General features: G+C 42.1%; 2 protein-coding genes across 2 annotated transcripts; one reads left to right on the top strand and one right to left on the bottom strand.

Annotated features, from left to right (window-relative positions):
* The first annotated feature begins 12,774 nt into the window (after positions 1-12,774).
* LOC111905286 (SNW/SKI-interacting protein A) lies at positions 12,775-14,719 on the top strand. The gene has a single exon (XM_023900979.3). The coding sequence runs from the start codon at positions 12,775-12,777 to the stop codon at positions 14,560-14,562; it is 1,788 nt and encodes a 595-aa protein (XP_023756747.1). The 3' UTR covers positions 14,563-14,719.
* Positions 14,720-15,879: 1,160 nt separating this feature from the next.
* On the bottom strand, positions 15,880-17,199 carry LOC122195423 (uncharacterized). The gene is made up of 3 exons (XM_042897310.1): positions 17,091-17,199; positions 16,516-17,036; positions 15,880-16,308 (listed from the first exon to the last, which is right to left on the bottom strand). Exons 1-3 carry the CDS (start codon positions 17,197-17,199, stop codon positions 15,880-15,882), a joined length of 1,059 nt encoding a protein of 352 aa, XP_042753244.1.
* Positions 17,200-18,709: the final 1,510 nt, after the last annotated feature.

The raw sequence follows: 18,709 nt of genomic DNA, 5'->3' as shown, positions 1-18,709 counted from the left end.
GAGTCTAAGAACAGACTCGCCGAGCACACGACAAACTTCATCCAACTCGACGAGTTGTTCATCCAACTCGCCGAGTTCATGCCCATCTTCATCCTACTCGACGAGCTGTTCATCCCACTCGTCGAGTTCCTCCTCATCTTCAAGCTACTCGCCGAGTCCACTCGAAGGACTCGGCGAGTCCACTAAGATCCACTTACATGCAGAGGACTTCCGAGTCATGCATGAGCTCCAAACTATAGATCTACCCTCCCCAAGCCTATTTCCCACGTAAAGTTGCAAACTTTACGTGTAGAGAGTGAGATCTAAGCAAAATACACCCATAGCTAGGGTTTAGGACCAAGAGGCTCCAACTTCCACCCAATGGCTGATACTTTCTGGGATTACAAACCAAAATAAACATGGATCTGAGGTAGCAACCTCAGATCTGGACCTCAAGCTCAAGATTGGTCTTAAACATGGCTTAAAAGCCCCAAAACTCATAACCAAGGGAAAATCTGGAGGAGATAAACGAATTGATACCTTCTAATGCTCTGAAATGCTTCCCAAACTTCAAATCCAAAGCCACTCCCTGATGCTTCAAGGATTCCCACTCCTTCTTCTTCCTTAAACCCACTCAAAAATGGCTAAAAGCTTGAATGAACACAATGGGGGCTTAAGGTGCGGCGTTCTGGGTGCAAGAGGCTGTAAAGGAGCCCTAGGAAGAAGATTAAGATGCTTAAATAGGCTCCAAGCCCCGGATTTAGGGTTTTCCTCGCACAGACCAGACTCGCCGAGTCCACTTGGCCGACTCGTCGAGTTGGTCACTTCCTTATCGACCCGGATCCCGCTCCGACTCGCCGAGTCCTTCCTTTGACTCGTCGAGTCCCTCTTAAATCTAGGGTTTCCTTTACTTTCTTGGCTTTCAAAATCTTGGGTGTTACAACTCTCCCCCACTTAAACTAAACTTCGTCCTCGAAGTTTACCGTGGCCCACCGCCTGCGATCTGCCTCCTAAACCCAACACCGGCCGCTAACCTGCGCTGGTCTTCCACCGAATACTGCACTGAACTCGCAGAGGTTCTCCACTTCTTTCCTTGCGCAAATCCCTTGCATTCCCAAGGCAAAGCCTCATAACCGACTTTTCCTTTGACACTGTGAAGGTCTTATCCTTCACTAACTCCATCATCTCCCTGCTATTTCCAGGACGGGTCATCACCGCCAACACTCACTGACACTCCTTCCTGCCAACACTTGGTGTCGAGCACCCCTCGACTCAACTAACTGAAGTCCACCATACGCTGCATACTCGCACTGCCACCGACTGGCAATTCAATTATTCCCCGACTGACTTCATGATAAACCGGGACCGCCCTGGTCCCTACCAACCTATCAATGACTGGATTACCGGCTCCCACCGATAGCTAAACCCAACACCATCCCTGGTCGCTCTCAGCGACTACCGAGGATACCTCGACCATCTATAACTGCTCAATCAACCCTGCCATCCAGGCACTACAAACTCGGGATCCCCGATCCCCTAACTTGACACTAAGGTCCCGACCAGGTCCCACCTGCGCTGCTAAACTCACGGGCCTCGCCCTCGGGTCTCACCCAACCATACTACTGAGCAACCCTGCTCCCAGGTCTCACCTGCACCGCTAATCTCATACGGGCCTCGCCCACGGGTCTCACCCAACTATATCCTGGAGCGGCCTCTCCCAAGGTCTCACCTCTCTAGAGCTATACAGGCAACTCCCTACTACTCTCGTCCACTACCCATTCCTGATCCCTACCTGATCACTAGGAGATAAGGGCCTCGCCCCGACTCCTGCTAACGAAACTACTAAGGAATGCTACGGCTTACCCGTAGTCTTACATCACCAACTATTGCCGACGGCTAATACGAAGGCACCCACGTGATGTCAGCTTCCCAAGATCCTTATTCCGACTCCCGCGAGTCCTTCAGGCGATCCACAATCTGAATTCGCAACCATAACTAACCATACCATCCCACGCGCTCGCTGATATGGAGTTTCTCAAACTCCCAACCCTGAAATCCTCAATCCAACAAACGCTGAACTACCTCTCTCTTCCTCTCGGAGGTCACGCACTCATTCTGGGTCTGTGTGCTCCTCCCTGGGCACACCCGGAGAATTCTCCCCCACTTCGATCCTGCTTACCCCTTGCTGTTCGATACTCAAAGAGATCCCGATCCTTGCTACCATTCCATAACCCATCCACTGAGGAACCCAAGCCCGCCATAGCTAGGGCTTTAGCCAATCCATCACAATCACTGCACCACTCCGAGCTAACGAAACGAACCAAATCCCTCCCAAGCATGCTACAGTTACTGCATCCTTCGAAACCTTCTTCAATAGAGCATATCCCCCCCCCCCTAACTCCCATACAATTATCCAAGGTATGCAAATGGCATATAACTCGGTCACAATCAACCAATCAAAATAAAATACTCATACCGATAATGATGCAGAACCATAACAATGAAATTATGCACAAAATAAAAGAACTGAGAATGGAAATTGCGTACCTGCAACATCCGGCGATGCTCGCGTCTCCAAAGTCGTCATCTGGAAAGCCCTGCTCCCTGCTGCAGGTGCCTCTACCCGGCCCTGGCGGCCATCCGTGATCCTCAAGGTCGCAGGGGCGGGTGCCATCACCCGTCCTGCTGAAGACAAACTGGGGCACTGGGCCTTCTTGTGGCCCCGCTGGTTGCAATGAAAACATATCATGTCGGATCCCTGCGCGGCGGTAACAGTACAATCCCTGCTAAAATGACCAGTCCGACCGCACTTGAAGCAGCCAGACTCACCACCGCTACCACTCCTGCACGCGCCCCCGTGCGCCCTGCCACACTTTCCGCACCGACTGCGGTCCTGATGATCCCTCGATCTCGAATCCGATCCCTTGGGCCTTTTGCCCGAACCTGCTGATGCCTGAACCTCATCCGGCTTCCTCTTCCGGATCTGCTCCAAATCGATCTCCCTTTCCCTAGCCCGAGAAATCATATCTTCCAGCGTCTTACAGCTGGACCTGCTCACGAACTCCCTGATGTCGTCCCTCAACATCTCATGGTACCGAGCCTTCTTCATCTCCTCATCCGCTACATACTGCGGTACAAGAAGAGCCCTCTCCCTGAACTTGGCGGTGATCTCCGCCACAGTCTCAGTAGTCTGTGTCAAATCCTGAAACTCTCGTGCCAGCTGCTGCACCTCAATAATCGGCGAAAACTCCGCCCTGAACCTGGCCGAGAAATCGCTCCAATTCATCGCGTCTAACGCGGCATCATCCCCCAAAGCATGACCAATCTCCTCCCACCAATCCCTCGCTCTGTCCTTCAGAAGACAGGAGGCGAGTCTAACCTTGTCCCCCTCGGGACACTTGCTCGTACGAAAAGCGTTGGCAACATCAGCCAACCATCTGCTACTAGCAATGGGGTCCCTAGCCCCATGATAGTCTGGTGCCCCGCAGGCTCTGAACTCTCGAAATGTCAAGGTACGCGCTCCCATCAATGCCATCATCTCAGTACGGAAGGCTCCCAGCCTCTCCTCCAAGATCTCAAGTATGCCCTCCTTGACCGTGCCAAAGATCACAGGAGTCTGAGCTAGAATACTGCGCGTAACCTCAGCTGATATCAACTCCCTCATCCGCTCCTCGAGCTGCTCGGTCCCTGAACCCGAGGCTGATCCCTCTCCGGCGCCTGATCCGCCCGCTGGTCTCTCTCGCAACGTCACCATGCTGAAAATATACCACAACCATAATCAGAACACCCATCATTGATACAAGATCAAACATGCCCTACCAGGTTCCCGGTCTTGCCTCTGCCCTTCCTGAATCGAGTATGGATCCTCTGCTTTCAGTAGTACGGGCCCATACTACCTTCCACATCTATCCGTACTTTCCTCAGGAATTGCTTTGACTCCACCAGGTCCCTTAACCACTCATACTGCTCCCAACTCTATCTCATCCTAGGCTTACCCTAGGGAAACCTCGAACTCAACTCAAACCAGTCCTCAGCTGCTGAAGGTCTCCTTGTGATGCCAATTAGCCATCACTTAGATACCATCACATGTGACGAGGCTCAGATAATCCTTCAAGTAAAAGGCTCGTCCCTACAACGGTTGGACTCAGACAAGAGCTGCGCAATAGGGCCAATTCCCGCACTCTGAGATTATTCAACCCTGATCACATGTGACGTAATGTATCTATCTAATGGCTAACTACCATCACTCAAATTCCCACAATGCACAAAGCAAGCAGCATTCGAACGAGGGGAAAGTCTAACCATCACATACTCAAGCAATCATATCCACATAGCAAGAATCTGAACTAGCATGCAACACAAACTCATAACTCAGGCATAACCTAAACAGGCTATCCTACTACTGTCTAATCAGCACTACCATGCAGCTCAAAAGCACAAATAACAGGCACATAAGGCATCATTCCTAGATCCTTAGTCCTATCCTAGCATGCTGTTCTATCAACTGATAATCATAACATAAACTTGTATGGGTATTTTGGGGTACTTACTTGAGCTCGGTTGATTGCATGCACCACACCTCTTTTCTCTTTTCAAAGTTCTTTTCTTTGGAATTCTTTTTGTTTTTCTAAAACTGTTTTTCGTTCTCAAAATTCTTTTTACAAAACTGTCCTTTCACTTTTGAAAACTTTTTATCCGACCCCTTAGTTTGAGTTCAGGCACACCCGAGAGTATGCCCGAATCCCTCAAACCAAGGCTCTGATACCAACTTGAAACATCCCAAAATTTAAGACCAAAAATTTCTTTTAAATAAACATTACTTTAACCAAAGACATCATTCCAAAACATAATATGAGTATAGGTTTTCAAAACACATGATTATTATCAGAGTAAACATTCCCAGGTTGACTAATCTATGGTGTGTGCCATGCGATCACCCCGAGCTCCTCCCTCCGCTACCGGAAGTACCTGAAAACAAAACTGAAAACCGTAAGCACAAAGCTTAGTGAGTTCCCCACCTTACCACATACCATGCAAAACACATACTGCACATACTGGGCCACGCCTGCTATCCTGGGCCTCGCCCACTACTTCGGGCCTCGCCCGCTACAACGGCCCCGCCGCTCCAGGCCCCGCCTGGCTTCGAGCCCCGCTCGGATACAGATCTGTTTCACTTAGGCCTCGCCTGTCACAGGGCCTCGCCCTCAGACATAACATATCACATAACATTACATAAACTAAACATATACTAACAACTCTTGCTCTAAGGCCTCGCCTAACTCTGGGCCCCGCCCGAGTTCTGCTACTGATGAGTCATGGAACCTCGTCCATACTCCTGCTGATAGTGAGGTTCGGGCCCAGCCCACCCTCACTCCTTTCCTAACTTGGGCCTCGCCCCTGCTCTGCTGCTACTGAGATGTGGAACACCATCCACACTCTGCTATTGGTGAGATACGGGACCTCGCCCTCTCTCACCTCCCTACCAGGCACATACAAGCATCACACAGACAACAAGTATAAACTATCACATAAACCGCTCCTTGGGCACCCGCCCTCTGTCATTGGACCTCGTCCAAATATCATACTAGTATACTGTGCCTAGGGCTAACCCCCAGGTCTTCTACTCATAACTACATGGGCCGGCATTGTGGCCGTAGACCCATTCATACAAAGGGAAACTCACCTGATATTGCTGAACTGCTGCTGCTAATCCCTTTGACCGCTACCTGACCACTGACTCCGAACTGCTGCTCCGCTAGCTCCCCGAGCTACCAATATCAACATAACACTTAGTCTAACTGACCTTCAAAGGTCAACCAAGTCAACTCTGGTCAAAGTCAACGTCCTGGTCAAAGTCAACCTTCCAGGTCAACCCTACTCGTCGAGTCACCCTACTGACTCGCCGAGTTCATAATTCCAGAGTCCTCCCACTCGCGACTCTACTCGCCGAGTCAGCCCCTGACTCGCCGAGTCTACTGATTCCCGATTCCTGTCCTGACCAACTCACTGAGTCCTGGCTCGACTCGCTGACTCGAGTCTTGACTCGAAGGGTTTGGGACCACTCGACCTGACTCGCCGAGTCTAAGAACAGACTCGCCGAGCACACGACAAACTTCATCCAACTCGACGAGTTGTTCATCCAACTCGCCGAGTTCATGCCCATCTTCATCCGACTCGACGAGCTGTTCATCCCACTCGTCGAGTTCCTCCTCATCTTCAAGCTACTCGCCGAGTCCACTCGAAGGACTCGGCGAGTCCACTAAGATCCACTTACATGCAGAGGACTTCCGAGTCATGCATGAGCTCCAAACTATAGATCTACCCTCCCCAAGCCTATTTCCCACGTAAAGTTGCAAACTTTACGTGTAGAGAGTGAGATCTAAGCAAAATACACCCATAGCTAGGGTTTAGGACCAAGAGGCTCCAACTTCCACCCAATGGCTGATACTTTCTGGGATTACAAACCAAAATAAACATGGATCTGAGGTAGCAACCTCAGATCTGGACCTCAAGCTCAAGATTGGTCTTAAACATGGCTTAAAAGCCCCAAAACTCATAACCAAGGGAAAATCTGGAGGAGATAAACGAATTGATACCTTCTAATGCTCTGAAATGCTTCCCAAACTTCAAATCCAAAGCCACTCCCTGATGCTTCAAGGATTCCCACTCCTTCTTCCTTAAACCCACTCAAAAATGGCTAAAAGCTTGAATGAACACAATGGGGGCTTAAGGTGCGGCGTTCTGGGTGCAAGAGGCTGTAAAGGAGCCCTAGGAAGAAGATTAAGATGCTTAAATAGGCTCCAAGCCCCGGATTTAGGGTTTTCCTCGCACAGACCAGACTCGCCGAGTCCACTTGGCCGACTCGTCGAGTTGGTCACTTCCTTATCGACCCGGATCCCGCTCCGACTCGCCGAGTCCTTCCTTTGACTCGTTGAGTCCCTCTTAAATCTAAGGTTTCCTTTACTTTCTTGGCTTTCAAAATCTTGGGTGTTACAGACGCTTGGGCACCAAGGAATGAATATGAGATTGCGAGAGCGAGGGCGAGAGCGAGAGCCCGATACTAGGCATACACTAATCTTTGCCCAACGGTTCCGCTACTTTTGACGTATTCTCGGTGAGATACTAATTGATAACTATACTTAAACATCAATGTTTGCTTAATGTGTGTGATTTAATGGTAAATATAAATAAAGAAAAACTTGGAATTAAGGAGTGTTTTATATACAACAAAAAAAACCTGGAATTTGGAAGTACAATGTGTTCGACTCCCAAAATGTCCCAAAAACCTTTTGGAAACGTCCCACCCAATTAAGGACACTTTAAAAAGAAAACTTATTGTCTACATTTTTTTGAAACCGCCCCACAACTCATTGGAGCCTTCCAATTCCAAAACGGATGGTGTAAGTCCAATTTTCAAGTATGTTTCTTTTAAGTAATTTAATATTTTGGATGTTGGATTTCTAATAGCCATGACGTGGTGATGGAGTCCCACGGCGTGGCTAAGGCCAAAGTTTTGTGGGCACCAAGCTAGCTCCATGACCTGGTTGATGTTTAATGGCAAACCCTAATACGGGGTTTAAGCCCCTATTTATAGAATGTGATGGCTAGGATTGTCTACCCTCATCCTCAATCACTCTCCCTCAGCCTCCAACTCTGGCCTCCATTCAACTATCCCTATCCCTTGGGCTTTGTTTTGAAGAAGAATAAGGAACCCTTTGGCCTTGTTGCATTCAACTCTCTCTATCCCTCTTGTGCATGTTTCTGGACTCATGTAAGTCCTCAAGATCCAATCTTTATGATACTTGTCTCTAGATCTGGCCATTGTAACCCCAATTTGAAATAATAAAATGTATTATTTGTGAATTTGTGAATTATGTGAGTTATGTGTTTATTTGCTTAATTATGTGATGTAATTAAATTAAGAATAAAATAAGCGTCAAAATTAAAGTATTAGATATGCCCGATATCTTTGCATAAAGTTGTAGTGGTTGAAACAAGGATTCCGGAGATATAAGGAATGCCAAAATCCGAGTTATAACGAAGAAGTTATGACCTGTCGAAGTTTCGCGTCAGAACCGGCACGACGCCGAGTGACGTAAAATATGAATTTAAGTTAGAGCGATATTTAGCCTTAGCGGTCTAAACGAAAGTCGTAGATTTCGTTAAACCGAGAGTGTGCATAAAAGAACGCCCAAATCTGACTTCATATGAGGAAGTTATGATTTTTCTAAGTTTCGACGTGGCAATATGCAGCCCGAATACTCGATTTGAGATCGAGCGATTTCTAGCCGAAACAATCTAAATGAGAATCGAAGATCTCGTTGTTAGTAGCGAAGCGATGAAAGAATAGGCGAGAACGGACGTCGGACGAAGAAGTTATGATTTTATAACGAAGTTTTCCTGTCCGAGCCTTCTAAAAATAATTAATAAAAATAAAAGTCAAAATTAGCCGACGAAGTCTAAACGAAAGTTGTAGAGCGTAGTCTCACCTTCGCGTGGATATAAAGAACGTTGAAATCGGAGTCCGTATGAAGGAGATATGAATTTCTGAAGTTTAATAAAATATTTAATATTTATTTTTATTTTACTCTGATATTATCCGAAGAAAGGAGAGGCGGTCTATCCGAAGTACGCAGCGCGTACTGCTGTACCCCCCGCGTACAGCGAGGGGCACTCGAGTAGTCCGAAGTCGTATGCAGTGACGTAAGGGGACCGATGACGTAAGCGCTGACGATCTGCGAAGCATTACACCCCGCGTAACCCCGAAGTTACGCCCAGCGTAACCCCGAGGATCAGCCTATAAAAGGGGATGCGAGGCCAGCTTCTTTTCTTTTACAAATTCTTCATTTTCTCTCATCTTTTGCCTCGATTTGCGTGCCGATTGTACCTCGAAGCCCCGGTAATATTCCTGAGCCCCGAAGCGAGATCAGAAGCCCCGAGAATCCCGAAGAGCGTTATTCCCGAGTCGAAGCCCTGCCCGGGAGGAGCCGGTTTTTGTGAAGATCTTCCAGATCTACGGAGAGACGCTACTTCTATAAGCCGTTGTACTGTCGGATCATCTTCTCTCCAACGTAATATTATGAAGTATTTAATATAAAATACGTGTTACGTGTATATATTTTGTGGTTATATGTGTGAATGTATATTCTCTATGAAATACGTGTTATGTGTGTATGCCTCATCTGTTATGTGGAATATGTATTGATTAAAGCATGCTATACAGGTTTTTAAATAATGTATAAAAATGTATATTTTTATCTACTAATATGTTGGGTAGAACATGGGTAGATAATTGGTGTGAAATAAACAGATGAGAGGCCTCGGTGTTATTGGTGTTATTCTAGTCATTCAGCAAAGTATGGATGACGACCACAGACTATTCTAGACTGTCCTGTGGAACACTAGCAGACTCATTACCTGTAGGTGTTGTGAACGATGTGTTCACCGGTGTACTCTATCCCCCACATGGTTGCCTTTAGGGCACTTATTGTTGAGGAAGCCCCTCTGCAGTAATGTCCGTCCCGATGAAAATCCTGAAATAAGTTCCTTATAATAGACGTTATTTTTAGGAACGTAAGGTGAGGATAACGGGAATGGGTAATCGGGTTTATTGTTGATTGATGAAATTAAATATAATTATTGTGGGTTTGAAAACCCTATATGCTCACCAGGCTCCCAAGCCTGACCCACTCAGTTTAATTGTATTACAGGAAGTGGCGCAAGAGCTTAAGATGGGCGAATCATCAAGTCATTTTTGTTTACAAGTCTGCATATATATATTTGTTGAATGACTTGTAATGTAATCGTTTATGCTTTGTGATCTGTATCGGAACATGACATCTCGACTTTTGATTATGAAATGAAATCATATTTCTATATGAAATGTTTTGATAAATATCTATATTATCATGTTTTGTTTTTGGGAACAAATTCCGCATCTCTTTTAAAAATCAAATGGATTTACTCTGAAAATGTTTTAAAAAGCATAAATGAAATCGGTCTTTTCTGGCCGAGATTTTGGGGATGTCACATGTAGGCCCAAAAGAGTGGTCCAACTTATGTTGTAGGCTCGGGAGCGGTCCAACTAGTAGTTGAAGGCTCATTAGCGGTCCAACCTAGTGTTGCAGGCCTGGTTGCGTGCACTGTATTATGTTGTTGTGTGTGGTACTTTAGGGGAACTCACTGAGCTTTGACTTACATTTTGATTTATGGTTTCAAGTACATCAGAGGACAGAGGCAAGGCGAAGGCGTGATTGTGCATATCATTCTAGATTTTTGTTGGCTTATGATTTTGGGATACTTTGATTCATGATTTTGGTGTAATTTATGGATTTTGGAATGGTTTTAAAAACAAAAACTTTGTCTTGATTTTTGAGATGTTACAGACGGATATGAGCTTGTTTTCTTCACAATTTAGGCATGAAAACTCCCTAGAAAATAACGAAACGGTTAGAACCAGACCAATGATGTTTGGGCGTGTTTGCTTCATATATTATTTGTGTAAACACCTTAGAATGAAGTAGGATAGTTAAAAGAGGAAGTAGGACTTGATTTGGGACACACAAAATGAATTACTTCTTCATTTTAGTGTGTGTAAAAACCACTAAGTTGTAAACACCATCCAAACTCATAAATAAAATAATTTATGTTATAATGAGTTTATTTTAAACTTGAGGTGGTGTAAAGTTGATTAGTAAATAAATAAATTCAACTATAAAATAGCATGAATAATTTAAAAATTAAATGATATTGTGGCAAAATTTATTCAAATAAAATATTAAGGTGGTGAAAAATAATGAGGATAAATCTTATCTGCCTAGATCTCCAAATGTATAATTATTATATTAGAGCTAACATGTAAATTTCGCATAGTGGTAAGAACACAAAATTATGCCCCAAATGTAGAAGGTGATGATATGAAACAAAATGTGGTTGAACAACATGTGACACCTATGTTGGACTAGATTCAAACAATGATGACCAAAATGATGACTAAGCAAGAAAAGAAGATGATTGAGAAATTTAAATATGTGATTACCATAATACATAAGAAGTTAGAAAGGAAATCAAAGAAGATGTAATGAATTAGATATAATAAAATGCAAATTTTATCATGCATGAACTCAGAGGAAGGAGTCAAAGTGTTCCGCTTGCAAGTGTAGGAGGCAATACTCCCTTAGAAAGCTATCCTGACGAAGAAGAAGTTTGAAGAGAAGGTGCAACTACAAAGACTTTGGTATGCATAAAACTCCAACTTACATTGGAACTCTAACCCAGTTATGATTCACAATTGGATTATTGAAATGGAGATGTGCTTTTATGCTTGTTAATGCTTTGATGATCAAAGAGTGAACTTTGCAATAACCATTTTTAAAGAGGACACACTTGACCGGTGGCTATAACTCAAGGAAAGTGTGATCAAGAGAATGACTTTGGAAGAATTCTTGGAAAGGTTGAAAAAAGATTTTGCAAAAGAGAAAATACATGATTTTGACAAAAACTTCATGGATTTGAAGAAAGAAAAGATGACTATAACGGAGTACAATGCAAAATTCCGAAAGCTTTTGAGTTTAGCTAGGAGGTTGGCGCCCAATGGGGTAACAAAGGTTGATCAATACGTAAATGGTCTATCATGCTGCTTTTGATAGCTTATAACTTTTAGCAGTTAAAAAAAAACTCAAAAAAGAAAAATATTTGTTCGACAGGATGAGATTCTAGTTTTTAGATAAAACAAAAGCTTCAAATCCAAAAGTTACTTATATTAACATTAATAAAAAAAACTCTTTTATAATTTTACAAACTGAATTAATTATCAGTTTTTAAAATCAACGACATGTTTTAGATAAGTTATTTTATATGATTTATTGATTTACATGTTTTAAAAGTTTTCAGCTGTATTTGCCTAACATTTATATACAAATAAAAGTTATAGCCTCTAACTTTTTTTTTTCTTCGAAAACTTCTATAAAGTGATCCGATTTGAAAAAATAATTTTGAATACATTTTTCCAGTGTATTTTGATTTCTTATAAATTGTTGTAGGTTACCTTTAATTCCCTAACATAGTCAACTTAATATATCATTAAGTTACCTTTTGAAATATTTAACTGTTTTTATCTCATAATTTTGATGGTTGTATAAAAAGAAATCAAAAAATTACATTTCGGATTAATTCAGTAAAATTAGATGCATGGCAAAATAAAAATAAAAAAAATCTTTTTATTAAGTGTTTCCTTTTCAAGTGTTTGTATTTGGGTCAAATTGCTTTTAGTCTTGGTATAAATAAGTCATCGTAGGTTAATTGTAGGCTTTATCAAAAGAAAGCCTTTGGCGCCAAGTAACTGCTCTCTGTTTCTTTTCCCCTGTTCTCGTTCTGCTTCTTATCCACCACTCATCGCTACTTTCTTTCGCTAACTGATCGATGGATACGATACCGACGACTTCTTGAAGATCGATGATGGAGTCTCCTACAGTCTTCTGATTTCTAGGTTATCGCCTTCGACGAATCTCAGTAGGAAGAAAACCTTAGGGTTGAATTCAATAAAACGTAATCTCAGAATTTGTGCGCGGATTCCCTCAAAATCCACTTCAGGTACGTTTTTTGACATCGGTTTTCCTAAATATCCATTTGATGAACAGGATTTAGGCAATTTATATCAAAGTGAGAGTAAAATTTTACTTTCCCTGTTCGATAAAAACTGAGAGAGTAGATGCTCGTTTGGTTTATATTTGCGGAAGACTTGTTTAATTTGTTTATTTGGTTTTCTAATTCTTCATAGGTTGGTTTCTTTAATTCATGGCGGCTTTGAAGGAGTTTTTGCCACCTGCAAAATCATCTTCTTCCACCTTCTATGATCATGCAAGCGATCCATGGTTCAAGCGAAGATACAGTACCCCAACAGAGAATGAACATGCTGAAATCATCAAAAACAAAAACAACTCTGTCCCATTATACAACACATCTGAGCGTTTAAAGTATCGACCATTGAAACCACACGACTTTGGTGATGGTGGAGCTTTTCCCGAGATACACTATGCACAGTACCCTCTTGATCTTGGTAGGAAAAAATATTCATCTTCAGGCCCAAAAACCCTACCTGTAACAGTCGATAAACATGGTAATCTAACATTTGATGCGATCGTGAAGCAAAACGAAAACGCATCAAAGATTGTACATTCACAGCACAAAGATCTTGTACCCAAGATTCTAAAGGATGAAGAAGACGAAGAGGAAGTGGAGAAGCAGAAAAAGATTGAAGAAACAACCCTTCAAACAAAAGCAGCTCTCGAAAGGATTGTGAATGTAAGACTAAGTGCAGCACAACCCAAACACGTTACCACACAATCTCAAGATTCAAAGTTTATCAAATACAAACCCTCACAACAATCATCCGCATTTAACTCAGGGGCAAAAGAAAGAATCATTAGAATGGTGGAAATGCCAGTTGACCCATTAGACCCACCAAAGTTCAAACACAAAAGAGTCCCAAAAGCTAACGGGTTGCCACCTGTCCCTGTCATGCACTCCCCTCCTAGACCCGTAACAGTAAAAGACCAACAAGTTTGGAAGATCCCTCCGTGTATTTCAAACTGGAAGAATCAAAAAGGGTACACAATTCCTCTTCATAAACGTCTAGCAGCCGATGGAAGAGGGCTTCAAGACGTACAAATCAACGATAATTTTGCCAAACTTTCAGAAGCTTTTTATGTAGCTCAACAAAAATCTAGAGAAGCTGTCTCCTTGAGGTCAAAACTCCAAAAGGAAACAATGATGCAAGAAAAAGAAAGAAAAGAACAAGAACTTCGCGCATTAGCTCAAAAAGCAAGATCCGAAAGAACCGGCACTGCAACCGGAGCACCTCCCGCCGCCCCACCGCCACCACCCTCCGGGAAGACCATGATGGATGTTGACGAGAGAGAAACAAGAGAGACAAGAGAGGAGAGGATTCAGAGAGAGAAGATTCGGGAGGAGAGGAGGAGAGAGAGGGAGAGAGAGAGAAGACTGGAAGCGAAAGATGCAGCAATGGGGAAAAAGAGTAAGATAACACGGGACAGAGACCGTGACATCAGCGAGAAGGTGGCGCTGGGGATGGCGTCAGGAGGGGCGGCGCGTGGTGGTGAAGTGATGTACGATCAGCGGTTGTTTAATCAAGAGAAAGGGATGGATTCAGGGTTTGGGACAGAGGATCAATACAATGTTTATGACAAAGGATTGTTTACAGCTCAGCCTACTCTCTCCACCTTATACCGCCCTAAGAAGGATGCTGATGGTGAGATGTATGGTGGGGCGGATGAGCAGATTGAGAAGATTAGGAAAACGGATCGATTTAAACCGGATAAAGGGTTCACGGGTGCCAACGAGAAAGCGGGTCCCAGGGATAGACCCGTTGAGTTTGAAAAAGAAGTCGCTGAAGAAGCGGATCCATTTGGTTTGGATCAGTTTTTGACCCAAGTCAAAGGAGGGAAGAAGGCGATGGATAAAGTTGGAAGCAGTGGGACCATGAAAGCAAGTGGTGGGGCTTCTATGCGTGAAGGGTATGAAGGTTCTGGAAGGAGTCGGATTGGGTTTGAAAGGGGGCGATAGAGAGAGTGAGAGTAAGGTATGGATTAATGACATGATCATAAACTCGCTTTATATTTTAATTCTTGTGTTTTTGGTTAATGGATATCTCTTTATCAAGTGTTAAAACTTGTACTTGGCTTTGTGATTTCGGTATTTGAAAAACTATTACGTTTGTTTACTATTTTTTTATTTATTATTTCAGCATGAAAAGATGACTACCCTTGTTTATGAAACTACTTTCATCTATGATAGATGACAATATTGAGGAGTAAACTCATCAGATTGCAGAAATGATTGGCTTAGAAAAATAATGGTATGAAGATCCTTACCACGTGTGTATGTCTCGTGTTGGTTTATAATGTGAGTTAGATCCTTCCTCTCATCTTCTTGGTGCTCCAATATATACTTTTTACAGATTGGCATAGAACCATGCATGACATACACACGGTTAGTTAATACTGTTTGTTTACTTGGTAGTGTTTAATTAAATAAATATGTGATATCTAATTTATTTATTGATTATTTTTTTTCTAGGAAATGAAGCGGTTTTTTATATAGAAAATGACAAACAACAATTATTTCGTGAATTGTTATATTCAATGTGAGTGTTTAGTCTATTAATATTTGAATTTATACAAAAATTAAGTATATTACATGCACACAATGTTTATATATTAGAGCATGTTTGTCATTTTAAGCTATTACATAACAATCGATAGTTTTTTTTTTGGAAACAACAAATATATTAAAAGCCATATGATTAGCAAGTGACTAGATCATGGGCAAGGTACAAAGAGATTACAAATAACATGCTTAACAAAAGTTAAAAGGTGAAATACACCAATCAATCCAGCTAACACACGAATTAAAGCTTCGGTATTTAAATTACGAAAACGATTGGGAAATAATATCATCCGCCATCATTGTCGGAGTCCTAATCACCTTGTTGAATGCCTTGTTGTTCCTTGCCATCCAAATGTACCAAATCATGCAATAAAAGACTAAATGAGGATCAACTTCTTCTTAGGGCAATTACCCCAAGAAGCAGCAAAGTCAAGATTCTATGTTGGAAAATCGTCCACCAGTTATGCCACACCATTTTAAAATGCAATCACGTTTATCTTCTACAACCTTACAAGTTACAAATAGATGGTCTACCGTCTCCAATTCAACTCCACAGAGTGTACATAAATTGGACCGGACATTAATACCTTTTTGAACAAGCTTTGTTGCAACGGTACTCTCCTCAAGGCAACACGCCACACGAGACAACACACTTTGAGAGGAATAATTTTTAACCATTCAACTATTGGGCCATTGTGTGAACTTGACATGGAATCAAGTTTCTTCCTTAATATGTTCACCGTGTATATATATACCATCAGCATTGAGATTGAATCTAAACCCCATCACATTGGGTGTGATTCTGATATTGTTGAGGATAGAGCATAGTTCCAAAAATTCCGATAGAACGTTATTTCCTCTAAGTAGTGATTTCCAGCACCAGATAAATCTTGAGTCAGATACCCTTTCAGTAACAAAACATCTTTTCACCAATTCCAATTTATATAGTAAAGGGAATTTACTTTTAAGAGTATCATCACCACACCACCGATCTAACCAAAATAGAATTTCCACATTAGAACCAGGAACCATGGAGAAGAAGGATTGATGATTAATATGTACTTCAGGAAAGATGTTAACCATTTTCGCAATATTGGACCAGACACCAGGAATTGATTTCTCGCCATATACATAATTGGTTTCCTGAATAAATTGTGTATGATGTCAATACACTTTCTACATATGGTTTTTGTGGTTGACTTGAGTCGCCATAACCATTTTGTGACGAGAGCAAGATTTTGTGCCTTTAATGACCCAACACCAAGACCTCCATCTCTTTTATCCGCTATTACCTTCGACCACGACACCCAATGAATTTTTGTTTTCGTATTGTCACCACCCCACACAAACCTGCGTTTGAGCTTTTTCAAGATCTTCAATAACTCCGTTTGGTGCTTTAAATAATGAAAAGTAATATGTTGGAAGGCTGTTTAATACCGATTTCACGAGTGTAAGATGACCACCAAATGATAAGGTCTTTGCTTTCCATAACGAAAGTCTTGCTTGAAACTTCTCAATTATCGGACGCCAATTCTTTGTTAGGGATGTATTTGCCCCCACTGGAATCCCCAGATATGTAAACGGAAAATACCCTTTTACACATCCTAGAAGACTTGCTTGATCTTGTAATTCTTCATCTGTCACACCAATACCAAATAGCTTTGACTTGTGAAAGTTTACTTTAAGGCTAGAGCTGATGTGAAAGCACTTAAGAATACAATCTAAATTCTTGATGCTTCTTCTATCCCATTTGCCAATGAAAATGGCATCATCTGCATAAAACAAATGCGTTAAACAAGGACCATTATTAGGTAACTTGAGACCTTTAATCAAGAGCTGTTGGGAGGCACTCTTAATGGCAATATTCAATCCTTCCAATGCAATGATGAACAAAAATTATGACAATGGATCTCCTTGTCACACACCCTTTGTTATGGAATACTCGTCAATTGGGGATCCATTAACAAGGATTGATGCTCTGGAAGAAGTAAGGCATCCATGAATCCACTTTCTCCATTTACCACTAAAACCCATTTGTTCCGTTGCAGAATCGAGAAATCACCAATTTAATGAGTCGAAAGCCTTTTCAAAATCCACCTTGAACATAAAAAAAATTCTTTGGATTTTTTAGCCCACGAGCACACTTCATTGATAACAAGTGGCCCATCAAGTATGTTCCTTCCTTAAATGTATGTTGATTGAACATCATTAATTACAGAATCCACCACCATTTTAAGACGGGAGGCAAGAATTTTGGCAATCACTTTGTATAAGCAACCAATCAAATTGATAGGTCGATAGTCTCCAAGATCAAGGGGGTCATTCACTTTTGGGATAAGTGTTATGAATGAAGAATTGCATCCACGTGCAAAACAACCATACGACTCAAAGTGTCGTGCAAACCGATATAGGTCATATTTGATGAGCTCCCATTTATTTTTAAGAATTTTAAAAGTATATCCATCCTGCCCAGGGGCCTTGTCTCCACCACAATTCCGTACAGCTTGTTTTACCTCTTCAATAAGAAAGGGCGAGTCCAGAGCATCAATTTGATTAGAGGAGAGAGTTTTGAAGAGATTACTAATTAGTTTCGGTCTTTCAGGCCACTTCTTATGGAATTTATTAGCAAAGAAATTATGGACCTCTTGCATTATGTCCTTTGGGTTCGTATTCCAAGCACCATCGATTACCAAACCGTGAATACGATTTTTACGATTCTTAAATTTGATCGTGGCGTGAAAGAAAGCAGTGTTCTCAGCACAATCAACAAGCCATTTGATTTTCATCTGTTGTAGATTGAGCTTTGCGAGTCTCTAGTTCACCTATTCTAAGTTTACATTCCTTTCTCTCCAATAATTCACCATTAGACAGTGCCCGAGATTTAGCCAATTGTTCTAATTCAGAAACCCTGGCCTTTTATTCCAACAACATTCTCGATTCTTTATCATGGTTTGCGAGTCTCTATTTGCGAATACAGGCTTTAACATATTTAAGCTTGGACTTGAGAAATATGTCAGGTAAACCAAAACCTCTGAAGGAGTTCCATGCTTTTGAAAATTCTTCATTAGATCCGTCTTTATGTAGCCATGAGTTTAAAAAAAGAAACATTGGTTGCCCAAAGTCTTGGGTCAACGGTTTGAGAATTAATGGCGTATGGTCAGAATATTCCCGATCCAGAGCAATAACCATAGATAATGGCTATTGGGCAATAAAGTTAGAACATACCATAATTCTGTCAAACTTACTTAACTTGAGGTCGTCATCACACATATATGTGAATTTCTTACCACCGAGATTAAACTCTTGTAATCCTGTCCTTTTGATGAATTCATTAAAATCTTTAGCCGTGCGATGACAAAATCTCGAGTTGATCCTTTCATCAGCTTTTCTTACTGCATTAAAGTCACCAAGAAATATCCAAATGCCATTTGGATTCCTTTTTAGATTAATTAAATATGACCAAAGTTTTATTTTGTCTAACTTTGATTGTGGTGCATATACATTGACCACAATTGTAGCCCCATTCACACCTTTCCATTGACCT

The sequence above is a fragment of the Lactuca sativa genome, chromosome 8, assembly GCF_002870075.4.
Source record: "Lactuca sativa cultivar Salinas chromosome 8, Lsat_Salinas_v11, whole genome shotgun sequence".
NCBI lineage: Eukaryota > Viridiplantae > Streptophyta > Magnoliopsida > Asterales > Asteraceae > Lactuca > Lactuca sativa.
The sequence above is the reverse complement of the archived record's forward strand: the minus strand, read 5'-3'. Positions and strand labels throughout refer to the sequence as shown.

What these genes read in the sequence shown, in the direction of transcription:
- LOC122195423 (XM_042897310.1), bottom strand. Translation starts at nt 17,199, where the DNA reads ATGGGTTTTAGTGGTAAATGGAGAAAGTGGATTCATGGATGCCTTACT. An exon ending in CGAGTATTCCATAACAAAGG is followed by an intron (nt 17,037 to 17,090) that starts GTGTGTGACAAG and finishes TTGCATTGGAAG; the next exon opens with GATTGAATATTGCCATTAAG. An exon ending in TTGAAAAAGCTCAAACGCAG is followed by an intron (nt 16,309 to 16,515) that starts GTTTGTGTGGGG and finishes CAATTTATTCAG; the next exon opens with GAAACCAATTATGTATATGG.
- LOC111905286 (XM_023900979.3), top strand. Translation starts at nt 12,775, where the DNA reads ATGGCGGCTTTGAAGGAGTTTTTGCCACCTGCAAAATCATCTTCTTCC.